This window comes from Olea europaea, chromosome 20 (assembly GCF_002742605.1).
Source record: "Olea europaea var. sylvestris chromosome 20, O_europaea_v1, whole genome shotgun sequence".
In the NCBI taxonomy this organism is placed as follows: Eukaryota; Viridiplantae; Streptophyta; class Magnoliopsida; order Lamiales; family Oleaceae; genus Olea; species Olea europaea.
Genome location: NC_036256.1, coordinates 12,675,634 through 12,697,616, shown reverse-complemented (window position 1 = coordinate 12,697,616; position 21,983 = coordinate 12,675,634). Strand labels below are relative to the sequence as shown.

Sequence of the window (21,983 nt, the reverse complement as noted above, 5' to 3'; positions counted from 1 at the left end):
CAATTTTTAATATTTAAAATTTCATTTTAGCCACTATTTGTCCCCAATTAATTTTCATTCCATTATATTTTATTTTTTTCTATCCTATTTTCAACCACACAATCTTGCCTAAAATAATATTACGCATAAATCGAAAATTTTTCATTCTTTTTCAACCACTCATTTTTCAAAAAATTACTATTCTACCCATTTTTATTTCCCGAAAGTGGGAGCCAAACGAGTGCTTAATTTTAATACATTTTTTATTTTTTCTTTTCAGTTATATATTTTTTAATAAAATAATATTACATATAAATTCCATTATTATTATTATTTCTTATAACAAATATTCTTTAAAAAATTATTAGATATATTTATTCCAAAATTCCCAAAGTCTAAACAAGGGCTTAATAGCTCTAAGGGGGGAAAATATCTGGCAGGGCCTAATGATGTGGGGACGCGTGCTTTCCTCTCACATTCAAGATTTCACTCCCTAAACGGTGTCGTACTAATTGTACCCTCCTCATCTCTCACTTCTTAGACTCGAGACTCTTGACAATTCCACCCCGAGCGCACACTCAGAAAACGAAACTTGACAGCAGAATCCCGTCACAAACCCTAAAAAAATGTCGGGCGGCTTTTTCCGGGTAGGAATCTCCCTTTAATTTGTTTGGCTATCCGCTATTTAAAGTTCTTTGTCCGAATCGAATTGCTTTTCTGTGAATTAAAATTTGTGCGGGTTTCATGAATTTAGATCTTCCTTCTTTTAGAACCTGATTATTATAGTTTTAATTTCAATTAGGGCACGTCGGCTGATCAGGATACAAGGTTCTCGAACAAGCAAGCAAAACTGCTCAAATCTCAGAAATTCGCTCCTGAATTGGAACACCCGGTTCGTCTTTGCAATTTTTCCATTTATGTATGCTTATTATTTATGATTATGACTGTATTATTATTTATTATTTTTTTGTTTATTTTCTGTATGAAAATGTACTTAGGTGGACATGTTGAAAAATTAAGATGGATATCATGAGTTGAAGGGGTTGCCACACTGATTTTTATTTTTACTTTTTAATTTTATATTCGGTTTCTGCTGAATTTTTGAATTTTTTTCCTTTTTTTTGGGGTGGGTGGGGGGGACATATATTGAATAATGTTGAAGTTTTTTATGAAAGTCAAATGTGTTTCTAGGTGGACATGGCTAAAGTGAAGATGGATGTTATGAAACCGTGGATTGCAAAGCGCGTGACTGAGCTTATTGGATTTGAAGATGAAGTTCTTATTAATTTCATTTATGGTCTACTTGAGGGAAAGGTATCTCAAAACACTGACTTGTATTGTTTACTTGTGTGATTGTCAGTTAGCTGATTTTAATTGTTTGATGATTGATTTATTATAAATGTGAGTTATTGAGCTTTGAGTCTCACTGTTTATCAATGCAGAACTATTTTTGACTTCTTAATATTAAAAATTTATATCTACTCTAAACATTTGATGGTGGTTATGTTTTAATAGGCAAGTGAGGCCATTAAACTGTTAAGTTAATTTTAGAGAATGCTTCTGCTTTGGATAACTGTTGGTGTGGATATGATTGGGTGCAGGAAGTTAATGGGAAGGCAGTTCAAATTCAACTTACTGGTTTCATGGAGAGAAACACTGGGAAGTTTATGAAAGAGCTTTGGTCACTACTTCTGAGTGCACAGAAAAATGTGAGTGGTGTTCCACAGCAGTTCCTGGATGCTAAAGAGGAGGAAACTAAGAATAAGAAGGTCTACTCACGCTTCCTTAAGTTTTTGGATCTTCTATATCTGTGGTGTGTCTTTGTTTAATAATATGTCCATGGGGTGTTACAGGCAGAGACTGATCGTATCGCAAATGAAATTCAAAGGAAGAAAGAGAAGGAAAAGCAGGATCTTGAGCAAGAGATAGATAAAAGGGTAATTGAAAACCTTTTTTTATGCAAAAGTTAGATTATATAGATCTCAAATTTTGTTCCTTACTTCCTTTCATGTTTCATTTTGTTCAGCTTGCTTCTGTTTCTGCAATTTTTTTGGTCATGTCCTTTACTTCAAACTGCTGTAGGATGGTGATGGTGACATCTCAAGATACAAGAATGCTGGCTCAGACCTAAATTCAAAGAACGATTCGAGGTCTTCCAGCCCCCGGTCGGCAGATGGGAAAGAGCATCGTGAGAGAAATGGCCTGAGAGGACGAAGCAGGTAGGAAGTAACTGGATTTACTAATTACTCAAAAATTTTAAGGTACTCAATTGGCAGGGGTTTAATTTTATTTTTTGGAATGTCTTAAACTCTAAACGGAACAAAACTTAGACCACATCTTGATTTGCATGTACTCCTAATTTTCTACTGCTTAATTTTTTGCTCTTAGGCTTTGTGTAAATGATAGGAAAATCTTATACAGGATAATATTTCCCAAGATAAATGAGTGGACAGAAATGGATGACTCAAGGATATGGATGGAAGTGAGGTCTTGTAAACTATCTTGGAGCTCATAGCAATTTGAACGAGAATGTTATGAAGTTGGACAGTTTTGGGTTAATTTTTTATGCCAGGAATGGTTTTCTACGTAAATATTCTTAGAACTAGAAAGAAAGAGTAAAACACATGGAGATTACTAGAGGAGGATGAGGGAGTTTTGCTCATTTGAGGGTAGGTCAAAATCATGCATTTAATTTCAAACTCTGTGCATCAAGTCTACTGACATGAAGAAATTTTCCCACTTCAATATGGATTTGGACAAATTGGAGTAATTTAAATGTCTGGAGACTTTGATCGCTTGAAATTATATGGGACTAACCTAGAGTCTTTGATTCTTTATGAATTGTAACTTCTAAATATTATTCTAATTTTCTAGATCAATTAGGACTTATGCAATGTAAAAAGGGATAAATTCCATTCGCTGTAACTATGCTTTCGCTTTATGTCAATTAGGTGACTTTAGGAGTGACGTGTGGTTTGGCTCAGTTCGATCTTGAAGGGAATCGAACCAAACTAATTACCAATGTGAATTTTACAAATGGAATTATTGGTTCCTTATGTATCGAACTGGAAATGGACAAATTGTTTCCTATTTCTTTCGGTACTTTATACTTAAAATAATGAAAATAGATTATGAAATCAATTGTCATTCCTATAATCTAACAAACAAAAAATCAATGAATAGCAAGTCACTAATATATTCCACATGCTTTTTTATTAGAGGTACTAACTAGAATATTTAAATTATACATATTGTCCAATGATTAAAATAACACCAAGTATGTAAGTTTAAAAAATAAAAATTAAAAAAATGCCATTAATCAAGAATTACCACTAAGTTTGCTTTCCAGTTTCAAATTCTCACTAAATTTGCTTTAAAATTGCCCATTCACAAGTGAACAATGTAATATGGAGTCAAATTTGAATAATAAGTTAACTAAATGTCAAATCCCAAATTTTAGTAGAATTAACAATCTACCATAATAAAATTTAACTTAAGAACTCTTCAATGTCTTCAACTTACAAAATTTTAGTAGAATTAACAATCTACTGTAATAAAATTAAACTTAAGAACTCTTCAATGTCTTCAACTTAGCCCTTGTTTGACACCCATTAAAATTCAAATACATTTTTCACTCTTTTTTCAACCATACATTCTTCAATAAAATAATAGGACTATGCTAGAAGTACAAAACTAACTACAAAAAGTTTGACAAACTCGACACTTGGCGGCCGCCTATTGGAGGGGGAGGCTATGGAGCCAACCACCCCTCCAACAGGGGGCCGCCAAGTGTTGAGTTTGTCAAACTTTTAGTAGATTATTTTGTGCACATATATTAATCCAAAATAATATTACAGGTAAATTAAAAAAAAAAATCTTTTTTAATCACACATTCTCCCAAAAATACTATTTTATAATACATTTTACCAAAATGTCTCTTTATAATGTGTCAAACAAGAGCTTATCTGCATCAATCCTTTTAAAGAGTGAGTCCGCCCCTTGCATCGATTTTAAAATATAAAAATTAAATGTTAATAAATGAACGAAAAATTACACATAAGAAATTACAAATAAAATATAATTACGGTCGTACTTTCAACTAGATCATCAATGAATTTTCACAATCATTGAATAATCCTTTGTGTGATTATGTTTCTTAACAAGTTCTACGTGATATTGCAAAAAAAAAAAAAAAAAAATTTGATAAATGTCAATATTAAAAGAAGCATAAATAAAAAGTAAAAACAAGTTTACAATCTAATAAACAAAAATAAAATAAGATATTCTAATTATCGATTTCCAATTTAATAAATTGTTCATTATATTCCATCTCTTCAATGCCCACTCCATATAGTCGGTCTCCCAAGTGTAGAACATAGCCAATTTTGTATATAAATTAAAGCCTCAATTATTTTGGGTGTATTAACTCCTAAATGAATCAAAAACTCGCCCTACGCCACTAAATGTCGACTCCAAAGCAACAAGAGAGAGAGGTTTTGCAAGTAGATCCCTTGCAATCTTAAACAAAATTGCATATCTTGGACAATTTAACTTAAAAGTTGAATTACTAGTTTTCAGTGGGGTCCATTAGTTATCTCTGAATCTCATCTTTTCCTAACAAATTAGCATTGCTACTTCTTCTTCCTTCTTTTTTTTTTTTTTTTAAATACCCAAATCAAAATTGTTGGACTCATCCCATGATCATCTGCATAAGCCTCAACCAAATTGTCATTAAAGTCATGAATACCACCATCTCCATGATTGGATGCACTATGCGATCCTTTATACCTATTTTACAACTCGCAATAAAATCTTGATTTCATTTTTTCGATTCAACCAAGCTATTATCATAAAAGCGACCAATACAATAAACTACTTCCAACTTGTACCGAGGATTCAATCACAATAGCTCTAATATCTGTATTTTGTTCATTTTATCAACAATCCCCCAATACTTGTCGAATTCACTCTTCATGTTTTTTGCCATATCACTTAATAAAAGATCTTGCTATGCCAAATTTCTTCAAAATTTGTTGAATATTACGAACTTCTTAAAAGTACAAATTCGAGGTCACATTCAAAGATTCACTAAAATTTTAAGTGATTTTGTGAAAGGTTTCTAGATACTTAATAATTTCCTCATATTTTTCCCAATTGTCTCTTGTAAGTACCTTCTATTTCCTTCCCATTCTCACGCTCATCAAAATATTTGCAATAAAACCCATATTCCTTTGCCATCCGATCTAATAGTTTCTCAAACTTAAGTGCACCATCCAACATCAAGTATGTTGCATTCCACTGAGTAAGCTAATTTTTGCACTAATTTCTTCGTTTATCACAAATCTTGAGTTTTGCTAATCTTGAAGGGGATGATCCAAAATATTTCACGGCATTCGTATACTTGCTATTGCCACGTTAAACTCTTTCAACTCATCTTTTACTATTACATTCAAAATATGTGCACACCTTACATGCGTAAGGGACCCACATAATGCCATCCTATCAACTTTCCCATTCTTTAATATATTTTTCGTATTCAATAGCCCTATCATTTACACTTGTATTAACAGTAGTAATAATGGATACATGCTCTATTTTCTAGTCAAGCCAACATTTTTCAGCAAGTTTTACTATTGTTTTTCCTTTATGGTTACGAACTACCGAAAAACTCAATATCCTCTTATTTAACACCCAGTTTTTGTCAATAAAATGGGACGTGATAACCATGTAATTAATATTTTTATTTATGTCTTGCAATTTGTGGTAAGACACAACTCTTGCTTATTAGCAATAAGCTTACCTTTCAATAATTCTCTCTTCACTATAAAGTTTTAGCACGTCCCTATTAACTATTGTACGAGATGGAATATCTGACTTAGGGCATTCATAGCCTATATATTTTCTAAACCCAACACCATCAATAAAGCTAACGGCAATTCATCGACAATAATCATCTTCACCATTGCCTTCCTACATGCTTCTTTGTTAAACACCATAGCACCAATATCGGCAATGCCACCGTTACCACCATCATTGTCATTTAATTATCTCGTTAGTACCTTGTCTTTAATCTATTTGGTACTCTTGTATGCTTTGCAAGTGTTTCCACAAGTTAGAAGTTTTAGTTTCATTGGAATCATGAGCATAAGATTCCCACATAGCTACATTCTCCCCTTTTTCCCTTGTATCTTAGTAAAATGTTACCATACTTCCGATCTCACATTCAGGCTTCTTTTATTTTCAACAATCTCTGCATACATCTACAAGACAAATAATAGAAAATACGTAAAACAAAAAACTGATTCTATACTATGAAATCAATGATTTTCATGGCAACAATCTTCAAACTTTTTAAGTTGTTCATCCTAATAGAATTCATTTCTTCCAAAGTATACTTCATTCTTCATTTTGTAATTATAAAGATTCAACTGAAAAAGAATTCTATGTTGGAAATTGGAAAATGGAAATCAACCTCTATTGTAAGTCCTTTGTAAAGAAATAGTTGCAATTTTTTTCCAAATTGTAACGACTCTTTATCCAAATTTTAAAGACTCTTTAGCATGTCATAAATCAAATCAAGCTATATCTTCGTACTCGTAATCTACTCGCTGCAATGGGTTGTGAAAAACATTCAGATTGCTATCTCTTTAGTCTTTAACGCTTAATAATCTAACTTATACTGTATATACTTAAAGTTTACACAATATAAATATTGTCTTCTCAGCATTAATATAGATTTCATTAATTTAAATAGCATAATGTTTCAGCATCAACTGATAATGAATTTTTGCATACAAGATAAAAACAAAGTCATAAATTATCACGTTCAATAAATCCTATAATTGAATTCAGTGAATGAAGACCAAACAAGGCAACAACCAAACAATCCAACTCCAAGGTCAAATTTAGATTGCTCTAGATTTACTAAACATTATATATTTGATATAGGAGCATACAAATTGATAAAGAACAATAAGAAGAAAGGGGATCAAAAGGAAGAAATGAGGGCAAGAGAAATACTTTTATTCATATAATTCTGGTCTGTTTATAAACATTATCCTAAGTCTCTTTATATAGAGGACTTCGAAATTAAATAAACTTCCTAGTATCAATTTGGTATCGGAGCAATGAGAAGAAACGGGATCAAATAGAAGAATTGAGGCAAGAGAGACAGTTTTATTCATATAATTCAGGTCTGTTTGTAAACATTGCCCTAAATCCGTTTATATAGAGAAAGACTTTGAAATTAAATAAACTTCATATCTAAACAAACTTGAAATAAAAGATAACAATTGTCAAAATCAAACTACTATAAAATAGATAAACTTGAATTCTATTAATTCTTAGTTTTTCGTCTTGAATAGACTTTTAGTTGTTTCCTTGTTGTGTCAATATTGCTCCAGTCCAGATTTCGTCTATTGAAGTTTAATTCTTAAAAAAATCATACAAAAGTTTATATATAAAAAAATACATCTAGGTATTTTAATTCAAACTCGATTATCTTCAATAATGTCAAGGTGATCTCGAGAAGATCTTGATTCTTGACATCATATCAATTTTGATAAAATGAGAGATTTGAGTTCTTGCGAAAGATCGAATAGAAGATATATTTTTCCCTTTTGGGGTTTGCACTAAAATTATGAATTTGTAAAGTATTTATAGAATTATTTAGAACGTGGATTAGAATTGTAGAAGTGTATCAAAAGGTGGTGTGAGATAATTCTTGACCTAGGACTTTATAGCCTGTTTGGTATGGATTATTTTAATCTAAGTCAAAGTCAAACAATCAATATTAACCGCATCTTTCATGGATCCCATAACTTTTCAACCATACATTTCAAAAACTTCTATCACGATCTACTGAAGGATATAATTTTAATCCCTACCAAACACCCCTTTAATGTCAAAATATGAGGACTTGGTTTATCTTGGCGCAATGCACCTATGTAATGTAAATTTTGGGAAAATCATCTGTTCTCATGGCTGCACTGAAAACCAGACCAGCCACTCAGTAAAGGAATAGGAGCTTGGAAAGATTGTCCACCTCTAGGAAATTGTACTTCAATTTTGTTCAATTGGGTAACTAAAATTTTTTATTTCAATTGGATAATTTGATTTTAGTCAAATAACTAGGTTTTGATTTTATTTAAGTTAAAGTAACTTCGTCCAATTCCACCAACAAAAATTGATGACGAGGCTATTTATAAATTTTGGTCATCATACATAACCGTTAGATGCTAATGGGAAATATGTACAACTTAAGTGAAATCAATGACGACCGTCGTTTTTTAATTGTCATGTTATTGATTTCGTCTGTCCAAGTGATAGAATCATAGAAATCCATTTGAAATCAAATTAAAGTGTAGTTATACAATTAAACAAACATCAGTACCTAGGTATTGACTCCAGATGAAAATGTAGTTACCTCAAATGGAATTTATCCATGTAAAAACCTAGTAAGAATGAAATATGCCTTTGGAGAATCTATATTTCTCATATATATCAATTATCTAGGAGTAACAAAACATGCCTTTGGAGAATCTATATTTCTCATATTTATCAATTATCTAGGAGTAACAAAACATCATTCCTCTTTTGTTTGCTAATACAAGGTGATTGATGTTTGTTTAGGTACAGCCTCTTAGGTTTCAAAAACTCGACTTTCCACATAGTAATTGCTACCGGATTATACATATGTGCAATTGAGTTTTCTTATCCAAAATATTGTTTACTTGCTAGATATATATGTCGAAAAGTGTGCTAAATCACTATTGCTGCAAACAATCAAGTTCTTTTGGGGCTTTTTGGAGGCTTTCACCTCCATAAGTATTTGTTTTTTCCCAAGAAGTTTCAATTCCATTGTTGAGTGGTCTCAAGTGATGTTTTGTCACATATACTAGTTTCGAGTTTTTTGTATCTTTTCTTTTACCCATCTTTTTCTTTGTTACTTGATGAAGATTGTTGATTATTAGCATTAAATGAGTTAACAATTAATTAATAAGATAATGGGTATCATGAGATTTTAGGTGTTATATGTTAAGCCACTTTATGTAAAAGCTTAAGTTATTCATAATTTGTCTTTGCCTATCATGCACACATTTTGATAAATGCATTTTTTTTGTGGGCAGCATTGCCGCCTCTCGTATAACGTAGAACCATTTTTGTCTGAAAGCTTAAGCCATTATAAGAGGATACATTTATTTATTCAAGTTTTATTTTCAAAGTTATGGAATATATGTAGTGTCTTGAAATTAAAAATGTCAATTTCCTCGTAATTCCTCATGGTTTGAACTCCGTGCAACGGATAAGCGTATTAAAGACCCATACAAAAGTGCAATTTTATTATTTTTTTCTTCGTTTACTTTGGCTATAATGACCCGGACTTCTTGCCTAAGCCGTTAGCTTACGTACTGTCCGTTTTGGGTGGCCCACTTATCCCTCACGGTTTTTCTTCGCGTCTCCCAGGATTCGAACTCTTGACCTCTACATAAGAGAGACTTAAGTTGAATCCTGGTACTAACTGGAAAAAACGCGCGCATTTTTTTGTAACGATCCGGACCTCTCGCCCAAGCCATTAGCTTACGTCCTGTCCGCTTTGGGTGGACCTTGCGCCTACTTATCTCTCACGGCTTTTCTTTGTGTTCTCCAGGATTCGAACTCTTGACCTCTACATAAGAGAGACTTAAGTTGAATCCTCCAAAACGGACATGACGTAAGCTAACTGCTTGGGCGAGAGGTCCGGGTCGTTACATTGACCCATCTTATGAACGAACCATTGCAATATGCATGTCACACACTTGACACTGTACTCTTATTAGAGCTTGGAGTGTCATGCTGAGTATTATTGATATTAGCTTGCTCCTGCTCTTATACTGTTATGATTTTTATGACCAGCATTTTTATTTTCATTTATTTATTTGTTTATTTAATTTTTTGTTTCATTTATGTATTGCTTTCTATCTTTCCAGTTCAGTTAGATTAATGCTGGTTACACTTGTAAGTAACCTCAGACTGGGCTGAGATGTTTTTTGGTTGACAAATATTATTTGTAGAACATCTTTAATATGCTGACTGGATGATTTAGATTAATATTTGTTTCATTTGTACAGGGTTCCACAATCTCCTGATTCAGCTGACCGTTCCCCATCTCCAAGGTAAGTATTTTGATCATGATAACCTCTGGTGGTCTCTTCTACTTAATTTTTTCTTGCTCCTTAAGAATAAGCTTTTGGTTCCCTTTAGCAGCAGGAGGCCTTCCAGGCCAATTAGCAAGCCCTTTTCCAATTCTAAAAGTTATTCTGAGTGGGTTTCCATTTGATGTCAAAGTGTGCTCATAATTTTGATAGATTGTGATTTGTTATCTGGTTTTCATTTTAGTGAAAGACGGAGGTCAAGAAGTATATCTGGATCACCTCCACCGAGAGGACGGTCCATTTCCTCTGAGAGGCCACGTCGATCTTCACCAAGACTGTCTGGGACACCGAGGAGGAGGCATTCGCCTCGTCTCTCCCCTCCACCAAGGTATAGGTCAACCCGCACTAGGAGAAGATCTATATCGCATTCAAGGCACAGGTCTCCTTCTCCCACACGATATAGGGTTCGTTCCCCTCTGCGTCGCAGGTCACGATCTCCTTTGCGACGTAGATCAAGATCTCCCGTGTGGCGTAGGTCAAGGACACCAATACGAAGATCACCAGTGCAATACAGGTCCCGTTCACCTGTGCGACGCAGATCACCACCTGTGCGACGCAGATCACCACCTGTGAGACGTAGATCACCGTCTCCTATCCCACGACGATCACTGTCTCCTATGCGACGACGATCACCTTCCCCCCCTCGTCGTAGGTTGCCATCCTTTCGTCGTAAGTCACCATCCCCTCATCGTAGGTCACCATCTCCTGTAAGAAGGCAGCACCGACGATCACCTTCAACTCCACGGCGCCAGTCTATATCCCCAGTTCGGCACAGGTTACCAGTGCCCAGTCGAAGAAGATCTATAACACCTGCCAAACGAAGGTCTCCTTCAGTGCAAGAATCTATTTCCCCCTCTCCCAGTTCCCTTTCACCAGTCAGGAGGCGATCACTGAAAAGCCAGAAATCACCTCTACGATCTCCCAGAGAAGCAATCAGGTACTTTAGAGCATGTTAGCTGCTTTCGATCTTTAAGAATTTTTTGATATTTGTATTTTATTTTGGTTTCAAGCGTATGGTTTGCATGTGTTTTTGTTACTGCTACAGTTTAGATGCTTTAGTGCACATCTGCAGCAATGATAATGGCGGAACAGACATTTTTTTTTAAAATTAGGATGCCTAGGAATACGACAAAAACAAATCAATTGAGATGACACACCCCTTTTAAGCAACTGTGATATGTCACGACAGTGTAATGGTTCATAAAAAAGAGAACAGGACGTTATCTACATAAAAGAACACTGAAGAGACAACACAATGAAATTATGTGCTTAAGACTGTTGTCATCCTTCCACATAACACCTAAGCACAGCCCATATGAACCATAACTCAACCAATCTACCCCAGTTATTAAAAAAAACCTCGTGTCTTCTTTATAGAATAAAAGGAACATGCTTGAAATACAGACCTCTAAACGAGGAGGTGCCTCAAATGGCAAGATCAGTAATTTGTTTATCCAATATTCTACCTTTATGCTGGCACTCCATTCTTAACTGTAGATAACTAGTTCATTGAATTGCAACAGAACTTTCCTATAGCTTTAGTCGGAGGGCAGAAATGTGAGTTAATTTTTTTTTTCTGTAAGGTCCATTTCCTAGTTCGAAAAGAATTCATATTTTTGTTTTTATTGTTTAAGAGACAGGGAAACATGCAATATATCATGATGATGTGGCAGATAAATGAAAATAATTGAGTGTTGGTAACAGCCACACAAGAAAAAACTGTGCTCTTTGTTTAATGAGGTTAATCGTGATATTTCCAGTATTGCCACTCTCCTTTTTCTTCCCTCTTGTTTTATCTCTGCTTTTTCCTTTGATCTCTTGGAAGAACTGGGCTTTCAAATTAGAGAAACTGGGGTAGAGAGCTGAGATCTCTATTATATATCTAGTGAATTTTGCACGATTTTGTGTTATGAGATGACCATCTGTACTATTTCGACTTATTGCTCTATTTCCATTCAAACTGGATTCCCATCTGCATGCACTTTCCTAGTTGCAGTAGCTGTAAAATTTTTGATGCATAAAATTCCTGCTGCTGGGGAATATGCATAGAAAGCAGGCTTACTTGATCTTTGATCTCTCTAAACTCTAATCCAAACTCTGAACTGTAGGCCTCTTGTTTCTTTGAGATCACCACAAAGGGACATGCTGGATCGAAATGACCAACGTGGAAGAGTGCTGGATCCGTCTCCTCTGCACAAGTCTCCATCTGCTTCCGAAGTGTCTGGGGAAGGAAATCATATTGAACGGCAGAGGTTCAAACCTCTATCTATATCTACCTTTTGGTCTTTTTATCACATTTTCTTGAGGTGTAACATTGTAAGTCACATTTTATTTGGATAGGTCTAGTAGTCCTCATCGTAGTCCTTATCAAAGAAGGGAAAGGATCATTCTTCCTGAGAGTCCAAACCCTTTACCGAAAGGAATGGGATCTAAACCTCATCCTGATAGTTCTGGGACAAGTGCTGATGACAGGTAAACCTTGTATGCTAGGTTTTGTTTGAAAAGTTCATTGTTCTCGAACGTGGTATTTTTTACTCTAAATTTCTGAGTTGTGCATGGTTTTATTTTTTATTTAGAGAGATTGGAAAGCTTAAACATAGATCTTTAGAGAAAAATTCTCCATCACATGATCGGCATAAAGATTCTTTTGGCTTTGCTGATCATGTGAAGTCAAGAAATCCTCGTCAACTGCCAGACAGGTTTGCTGTTGCTGTGGTACATTCTGTCTCAGTAGTCTATAGTTTGTGTATAACTGATCTAATTTTTTGTATTTTCTGTTTTTATTTGAATAAACCAGTGAAAAGTTAGCTGAAAGGGTGGATCACATAATAAATCCCGAGAAACAAGAATCATTAGTGATTCGTAAAAGCGCTATATTAAGAGAGGAAGGAAAGGGATCATATGTTGACAATGATTACAGAGCTGTTGATAAGAATACATCTGTGTATGATGATACCAAGGGCAGTGGTCGACATTCAGAACTTGAAGTCTTGCCTAATTTGTCTGGGGCAGACAAGCTGAATGCTCGAAGTCGTTCAGTGGGATTCAACTCTGAGGAAACTGACAGGCATAAAACTAAAATTAAAGAAAAGGGAAAGCACAAGAGGTCAGAGAGACAAGAGGTGGAATCAGATGACTATTCTAGCTATGATTCTTATGAGAAGAGGAAGGAGGCTAAGAGGAGGAAAAAAGAGGAGAAGAAATTGAAAAAGGAGGAGAGGCATCGACGGCGGGAGGAACGGCGCCGCAGAAAAAAGGAAAAGCATGCAGAGAAGCTAAAATTGAAGTCGCTTGACGCTGGTAGTCCATCTTTAGATATTGAGATTGATCATGATCGTCATGCTTCTTATGATGACGGTTATAGAAGGCGGGAAACGCATACTAGTGACATGGAGGAAACAGAATCTGAGCAGAAAAAGCTTGAGATAGAGTTGAGGGAAAAGGCTCTTGAGTCGCTTCGAGCAAAGAAGGGCGCTCAGAATTAAATTTTTTTGCTGCTCTAGAATATTTCACTTTTATTTTCTGTTATATGATCCTGTTATGAGTTCCTGTTTCTGTCCTAGACCTATTCTGTTTCGGATGAATGTATTCTTGGTGGCTATTTAATGTAATGTGTCTTTACTGCTGGCAGCTGAATGGATAAATGAGGATTTCCTGAGCTAGTGTCTTGAGTGCAACTTTATGCTGACTTTCCTGCTAAATTTGCTGGTAATATTTGTCTTCCCTTCACTGGGAATATGTTTATGTTATATTTACATGACACATAAAAGTGTGCACGTGAATCATCTTGTTGCTTGGGTGGTGCTTTCCATCTTTTACTATGTCGTGTCTACTATGCTTACATTTTGGTATTTGCTTGTCTTCTGTGAGTTGGAATTTCAATTAAGCTTGCAGGTAAGGAGTGCCTAACCTTTTATTCTTTGGAATGATTATGTGCATCCTGAAGGTCTTGACAGTTATTTCCCTAAATAACTTTGTTACTAAAATGACTTTCTGGTTAATTGATAGATGAGAATAATTGTCAACTTGACGACTTCGTTGAGCAGATCTTGTGCAACTCCATATTTTAGACCTCCATACAGGTGAAGTATTTTACTCTTAGTTGGTTTCTCTTAAATAATTATTTACTTGGTTGAGATTTGAATTTCGAATTCTGTCAGAGTTCTAATTCTACCTCTGTATCGTTGGCAGCCTGAGAGTTATTCCCAAGAATTTGATTTTCTATTCTACATGATACCTTTAAGTTCCTGTTCATCCTGTTTCCATGTTGATTGCAGCTGGTAATCAATACTGGTGCATAACTGTGGTGCGATTTTGTATGTGAACACTTATGGTTTAATTGTTCAACAAGGTCATTAACTGTTCGATTTTCTTTGTTCGTGTTCTGCCCGCTATTTCTTTTGTTCAATTATTGTTATTTTTTTTTATTAATATTATATTTGTTGGTGGTGGTGGTGGTGGGGTGGATCCTTTTGCTTCATGTTTGTCCATATTGATTCACTCTGTAGTGGGGGGCATGCAATGTTGACACATGAATTTCATATGATGAATCTGTTAATAATCATTCATGTACTGATTATATCTTTGCTAAATATGATTTAACATTTATTCACATTCCTATGCCTTTTTTCTGGAAAGATGTACGTTCTACTGGTTATTGGGTGGATGGAGAAAAGATCGCAGCTAAGGATTCAGTTTTTGTTAATTTCTGACTGTTGAGGCATTTGACATTTTAGCTGTGTCATATATTTACTCTTCTCTTCTCCCTCGTAAATTTGTAACTTTGCAACTCAATCTAGGATTTGCTCCCAAGCTTCTGACATCTGTGAAAAAACATGTACCTGTTTCGGGGCATTATCTCTGCATATAAACGTGGTTGGTGAAAAAATTGTGATTCAGCTAATATATGTTTGAATTCTATCCATTACAGGCGTTATCGTTGCATATTAACGTACCTGTTTCCAAGCATGAATAAAAGGGTCGAGTTAGGTAGTTTGGGAGTCAAAACAGCTTAAAATTGTCACTTTTGTCATGACTAGGATTTGTGGAGTCAACTTTCAAGCTCTGATGCTCGGACTCTTCGAAATGGTTGGAGTACCCTTGTCAGACACGACATGGGTATGAGTATAAGATGTGTCGGATCCTCCAAGTTTTAATCAGATTCTTCGCCCTTTTCGCTTCTTCTTTCGTTTTTCTTTTCCTTCTCTTTTCGTTCTATTCTCTATAAACTTAGTGCCACCTTCGAGAGGGTGGAAAAAGGTGACGGCACTAGATTTTTCCTCCTTTTTTCTTTCCCTTTTCTTTTTTTTCTTTTTTTTTTCTTTTTTTTTTTTCCCTCTCTGTATCAGTGGTTTAAGGTTTTGTTTGTATAAAATGAAAATGAGTTTCCTATAATACTACTAAATGCTCCATTAAATCCAAATTGCAATCAAATCCTTCATATTTATTTTATATAACATTTAGTAATTTAATTCTCATAATTGAAAACTAAATCTCAAAATTCTATTTTATTCGTTTTAACTCTTTATTCAATATTATTTCCTTTTTTGTGAATAATTGATTTTGGTCTATTCAAAATAATATGTTAAGTTTGTTAAAAGTTGAAGTTTGAAAGACGTACTGACGTACGTATGTCCAAAATTTAGATTTTTTTTAGCCATGTACTCGTATCCTACATTTTAGAAAATAAAAGATCCAACACTTAGATACATATCCGTACCTGATACCCATACCTCAAGTCCGAGCATCATAGCTTTAAAGCTTTGTCAAGTTAAGCTAAGCACATACATGCTTGAGTGATGGCACATCTTATCATGTTCCCATGTGAGACTGCAATCATAAGTGGTTGGCATAGAAAACTGCATCTTTTGGTTAAGCATGAATAAAGAGATAGGTTGGTAGTCAATCTGCTTAAAATTGTGACTTGTTTCATGACTAGGACCTGTGGAGTCGACGTTTAAGTATGGATAAGGATCTGCTTTGTAAGATAGGCTCATACATGCTTGAGTGGTTTAACTTATCATGTTTAAATGAGACTGCAAAAGTATGTAGTTGGCTGAGAAAACTTGCATCTTATGAGCAAGTTTTGAAAGGTTTTGAGTTTTTTGAAAATTGCAGTAACTTCCCTAAAAATGATGAAAAGAAGGCCATAAAGGTTGAGACGTGTGTTGACTACAGAGATAGATTCGTTCATACACACCATTCAAGAATTGGCAACCAAAATTAGGATCACTTTTGCTTTGAAAAATCGAACTTGAGCACATTTGAGTTGTGCTTAAAATTATGTGAAACTTGCTTTGAAGTAACTTATTTTTGCCAAAAATGATTTTCAAATTTAGTATTTTTAACTGAAATTGCTTTTATAGAAAGTAAGTCTTTTAAGTGCAATCAAACATGATGTAGGTGTTGTGTCGAACACTGGCATGGCATGCTAACTGTAGTCGTGCATAGATGCAAGTAAAATGGTCATGACATCATTTTATTTGCTGCTTCTTCCTTTTTAACAGTGATTTGAGAATGCCAGTGTACAAATGTGCATATCTGTTAGACATCCAGTGAAGTAACGGTAGTATAATCTATCGTTCTTGATCGTTTGAGGTTGGTCTTCTTGTTCCATTTTATCTTGCCTCCTTCAAGATGTTATTCTTCATCATTCTCCATATGGTCCTATAAAAAATGTCCTTTTTCATGCTGTATATATGATGTTGCCCCGTCCTGCCCTGCCCATCTTCGTGCTGTATATCCTCATTTTGCTTGGTAGTGTCTTGAAAAGCCATAGAATCCTCGCTTTTTCTGCATTCAGACGACGTGTTAGTTTGATTTTCCCATATAACTTGGTGGTTCTCTTGTACGCAGTTTGATAAGATTTGACCCCATAAGCAGAACGACGTGTCGATTACAGCTGCTTTAATTGGATTCAAACTTTTAGGCTTGGTATCCAGTTAATAAATTGTATGGATGAACTTGTGTAGTTCATATGGTGGGCAATGGTTTTCCAGGTTTTCTCATAGCTAGTGTGTACTGGCGTAACAACAAAAATTAAGTTTTGTGTTTAACAAATTTATAATTGACTCCTTTTATTATAATTGTCATGAGATGATCTACAACAAATAATGAAAATTAAGTTTTATGTTTAACAAATTTATAATTGACACTTTTCATAGTTGTCATGAGATGATCCACCACAACTAATGACCTTAAGTAAGCCTTTATTTGCTTTAGATAAAAATTAGATTTTTAGTAGATTTTAATAAAAGTTGAAGAAATGCGTGGTAAAAAAGATGATAAAAGTTGTGGTTTTCATAAAATGTAAGAAACCGTTTATTCTATTTCTGTAATAAGAATATAGAGTGATCTAGAAGAAACGCAAGCTTCTATAATAGATTGTGATGAACGATTAATTAGTTTTAAGAGAGAAGAATTTCTAATTTTATCCCACGCTGGGGACTATATATTTAGGTAATGGAACTTATGTATGTTTTTTTACTGTTCACAAAAATTTCATATGTTGAGTTTGGGCTACTAAACTTATTCAAAATGTTATACCTTAATCATTGGCATGACATTCGTTTCACAAACAACATTGGTGACATGGCAGACGAAATGTACATGTGGCACTCAAACACCGTTATGCAATCGATCTTGACGCAACAAATTGCCACGCAAGAAAGACTCCTTTAATCGGTAACTATACTTTGAAAGAGGTTTTCATTGCTGAAGACGTCTTTAATTACTTATTATGTTTTCAGGTGGTCGAGTGTTGGCCATTGAACTTGTAAAATTGACGTTGGCATGTCTTAAAATTTTGGGAATGCCGTTTCAAGTATCACTTGCATATAATAAAATTTAATTTTGCAATATGTTACAAAGGAATGTTTCAAGACATTTCGCAATATACTTGAGTTTTGCTGCAAATCTTTTCATATTTGATTTCAACAAAGATAGGTTTCTAAGAGAAGATCAAGGAGAGCAGCTACAATTTGCAAAACTTCGATTCTAAGTGGAGATATATTCGTCTATATTAAAGCCTAAATATCTTGATGCTTGATCTCTCTTAACCATTTCTAATCACCTTATGCATTATACCGAGTTAAGTTGGGCAATTTATAGTTTGTCAGAAAAATACTGACCAACATTTGTAGCTACTAACTAAAGATAGAACAATAAAGAGTGATAAAATAAAACGGCAAGAAAACATTGATTATGACTAATTTTAAAAAGTAAAAGCAACATATAAAAAAAATGGTGTAAAAAGTACACGGAAACACGAAAAAAACGTTGCAAAAAAGCAAAGGCAACACGTAGAAAAAATTGCAAAAAAGTAACCACAACGGTTTTTGACCTTACAAAAGATATATAAGACAAGGGGGGAAACTGTTGCAAAAATTTTAAATACAACATTCAGCGAACGTTGCCAAAAGTAAACCAACATGCAATGAAAGTTGTCGTATCGTTCTACTCAACGACAATATCACATCTTGCAACAAGCACCCGAACATTGCGAAAGATCTTTCGCAACGTTTTTTGGCTGTTGCCATAGGCAATTTCTGTTTTAGACGGCCAAGAGGAAAAAGGGCCTCTCAAGTGTTCTAAAAACAAGGGTGACAATGCATCAAGCTATTTGAAAAGTCAGTCGAGGGACCTCTCGAAGAGCTCCCGACTCCAAAGTAAAAGGACCTTTCAAAAGTTTTGGAAGCTAGAAAAATGAAGCATTATATAAACATAGCAAGTATCAAGAGGAGTAGAAACTGATTAGAACAATTTTCTCGTGTTCATAGTAGCTGCTGATTTTGGAGGCTGACTGTCTAACCTCAACTCAAGATCCAATACTGCACTCTCGAATTCTTGGCCAGATGGCAACTTCACTAGAGTTTCCTCTGAAACTTGATTGTAAATTGGTTTTGTGTCAATGGATTTCGGTGCTGTTTCTCCCTCACCTCTAGGAGATTTTCTATTTTCCAATGAAGCTATACAAGGCCATGTCGCCGTTCTTTTCATTTTGCTAAACGGGGATACAGATGACACGTTAGACTTGACTGAACTGAATTGTATTCAAGAAAAAATAGGAATACTTATAATAATAGACAATACAGTCTTATCCAATACTGTATACGAAACATATTTACCTAGAGGTATCGACCCTGTCAAGAAGAGCAGCATTGATGCTCAAGGATTTTCTCGTCGTCTGATCTTTTGAGGATTGCTTCAGCTTGGCTTTGTCTTTCCTGTGGATGTTCATGTGGCCACCAAGTGCCTGAGCATTTGAGAGAGTCTTCTTGCAGAAGATGCATTCATATGACCTATCTGGTTTTTCACCTTGATTTTCTGATGGTGTTTGATTCATGGACATTTTAGTTTATTCTAGAGAGAGAGAGAGAGAGAGAGAGAGAGATGTGGGTGAATCAACTAATAGATGGTAAAAAGATTGATGCTTATATATTGGGAAGAGAACGATGGAGAGGCTACTTTGTAAATGACCAAAAATTTCTTTTTATTTTAGGGGAAAAAAAAAAAGAACTAAGATAGTGAGAAACGATAAAAAGTGTTTGATATATAGTATTGAATAGTTTAATATTGTGTATAACAAAGAAGTTTTGCTTCATTCACGTTGAGTTGGTTGGATAGAGCACGTCTATCATTCACGACGATTTATTCAAATAAAAGGTATAGAGTTTGAATAATTAGTCTTGTTGGTATGCTACTTTGATTAAATTTAAGGTCGAAATGGGTATTTGTCAAATTTCGAGTGAATAAAAAATATTACTTTGACAAAATAAAATGAAAAATGGAAAAAGCAAAATAAATAGATTGAGTGACGGGGCCTTTTTCCAGGATCTGATTTGGCAATATTTGATTGGCAATTCTCTGTTTAATTTTTCTTTCAACTGTCAATGAAAATATGCCAAGTATATGGATATTAAAGAACCGTCAGAGAGCCTGTTTTTCTAGCAAAATTGATGAAAAATTTAGTATTCTTCCTCTTGAAATAGTCAAGATCAAAGACCATTTATAAAACAATCATTTAGAAGAAAAATATTAGAACAATTTGTATTTTAGAAAGAGAGACATATTTCTTGATTTTGTTTGGTCTCCTCGATCATTGACTTAAATCTATGATGTAATCATAAGAAAAGAGTACGGTCAACGTAAGACATCAACAATCATATTTGCAAAAGTAAGGAAAATTTTAATAACAATAAATGTCGTACATCTTATAAAGACAACATAAGGTGACGAGTCAAGTCAAAAGTAACGTTTTAAATTAAATAGGGCCTGTTTGGGAGTGATTTTCGACCTAAAAAATTGATATTTTGACTGTTATTTCACTATTTCAATCGTCATATTTGACTTCTTCTCTTATAGGTGGACCCCACTTTTCTTCTAACGGTCAAAAAATCAATTCTCAAAATCCCTCCCAAACAGGATCTATATCATATCTACCTAGTCGAAAACGAGAACAGGAAATATTTCAAAAAGTGAATTTATTTACAACAGCTATTAATTAGAAGGTTGTAGATAATACAAAGAATAATAATAGTCATCTACACACATGAACGATCAATAATTTGTGCATAGTAGCCTTAATGTCACATTGTCTAATGAATATTAAATGTTCTTAGTGCTAAAGTGGCCACCGTGAGATCGTGTTAAAGTGACAATATGTAGATCGTGTGTTCAATTATGTTTAATTCAGCATATCGAGACCTTGTTTGGGTGAGATTCTTTAAAATAATTTTTTCTCCAAAATAATTTTCAATGACATTTTATGGGATACATAACTTTCCATACTTTTTAATCTTCTTTACCTGAAAATTCTCTCCCAAATAGATATTAGACGGGACTATTTTTCCAATTCCAAAATTGACCTCAGTGGTCGACAATCGTTACTTTCTACACTGACCTTGATTATATTCACTGGCTTCCAAAATCCAGATGGATTCATGAGATGACTGCCGAAATGGGAAGTTCTTCACACCAACAAATTCCCAAACAATCCGACTCTTCTATAGTGACTTGTGGTGCGATAGGATTCGAGCATAATGGAGTTCTCACTCTTTTTGTAACCACTTTCCACATGATGGATGCTTATGTTATGATGCCTTAATATCACATCAAATAATTAAATAAATAGCGATATATTTTTTGAGTTATATCACTATTTGTGAGAGCATATAAGATTTACTAGTTGCTGATTTGCATCAAGTATTGCAAATCTCTATACTCAGGATTAGTTTGGTATAACTTTTGCTTTTCCTTGAAAGAAGCTTCCTTAATTTTTGTTGGTAGACAAATTTAAAAAAAAAAAAAAAAAAACTTTCTTTTCCGAATATGCTTTTAGAAGAATGTACATTAAACCAATTTCATCTAAAAACTCTTTTAACTAGGAGAAACATATTAATAAAAGTAGTCAAACGAATTCAAAAGCAATTTTAGTATCTCAAAAGCCATGCCAAATGAGCCCATTGTCTCGTATTGAAGTGTATGATTCCCAGTTAAACTCATGATTCTAAATTTAACACATATAAATAACCACACAAGGCTACGCCATGAACAAATATAACATATATAATGTGTAAGCTTTTTTCACCTAGGTTTGATAATTGCTATCTTGCAAAAATTCAACATTGGTTCTTCAATTTGTTGAATGCTTAGTAAGTTAGACAGTTGGGACAAGAATAACCTACTAAGTTTAGCTTATGTTATTCTTCATTAATCATGTCAATTCTAATGCACTAAAAGTGCAATCAGAGAGATTTTTTGACGAACTTTCAAAATTATTAATATGATTTACCCAAAAGACATTATAGCTTA

At 34.2% G+C, this 21,983-nt stretch overlaps 2 protein-coding genes across 2 annotated transcripts; one reads left to right on the top strand and one right to left on the bottom strand.

Moving 5' to 3' along the window:
• The first annotated feature begins 471 nt into the window (after nucleotides 1-471).
• LOC111369664 (serine/arginine repetitive matrix protein 1) lies at nucleotides 472-14,544 on the top strand. Its single transcript, XM_022991264.1, has 14 exons — nucleotides 472-626; nucleotides 782-871; nucleotides 1,171-1,293; nucleotides 1,581-1,748; nucleotides 1,833-1,916; nucleotides 2,062-2,198; nucleotides 10,089-10,133; nucleotides 10,357-11,109; nucleotides 12,281-12,424; nucleotides 12,513-12,644; nucleotides 12,749-12,871; nucleotides 12,970-13,880; nucleotides 14,181-14,254; nucleotides 14,364-14,544. The coding sequence occupies exons 1-12, from the start codon at nucleotides 606-608 to the stop codon at nucleotides 13,655-13,657; spliced, it is 2,508 nt and encodes an 835-aa protein (XP_022847032.1). The 5' UTR covers nucleotides 472-605; the 3' UTR covers nucleotides 13,658-13,880; nucleotides 14,181-14,254; nucleotides 14,364-14,544.
• Nucleotides 14,545-18,923: 4,379 nt separating this feature from the next.
• Nucleotides 18,924-19,521, bottom strand: LOC111369075 (transcriptional regulator TAC1-like). Its single transcript, XM_022990560.1, has 2 exons — nucleotides 19,298-19,521; nucleotides 18,924-19,212 (listed from the first exon to the last, which is right to left on the bottom strand). Exons 1-2 carry the CDS (start codon nucleotides 19,519-19,521, stop codon nucleotides 18,924-18,926), a joined length of 513 nt encoding a protein of 170 aa, XP_022846328.1.
• Between the last annotated feature and the right edge of the window lie 2,462 nt (nucleotides 19,522-21,983).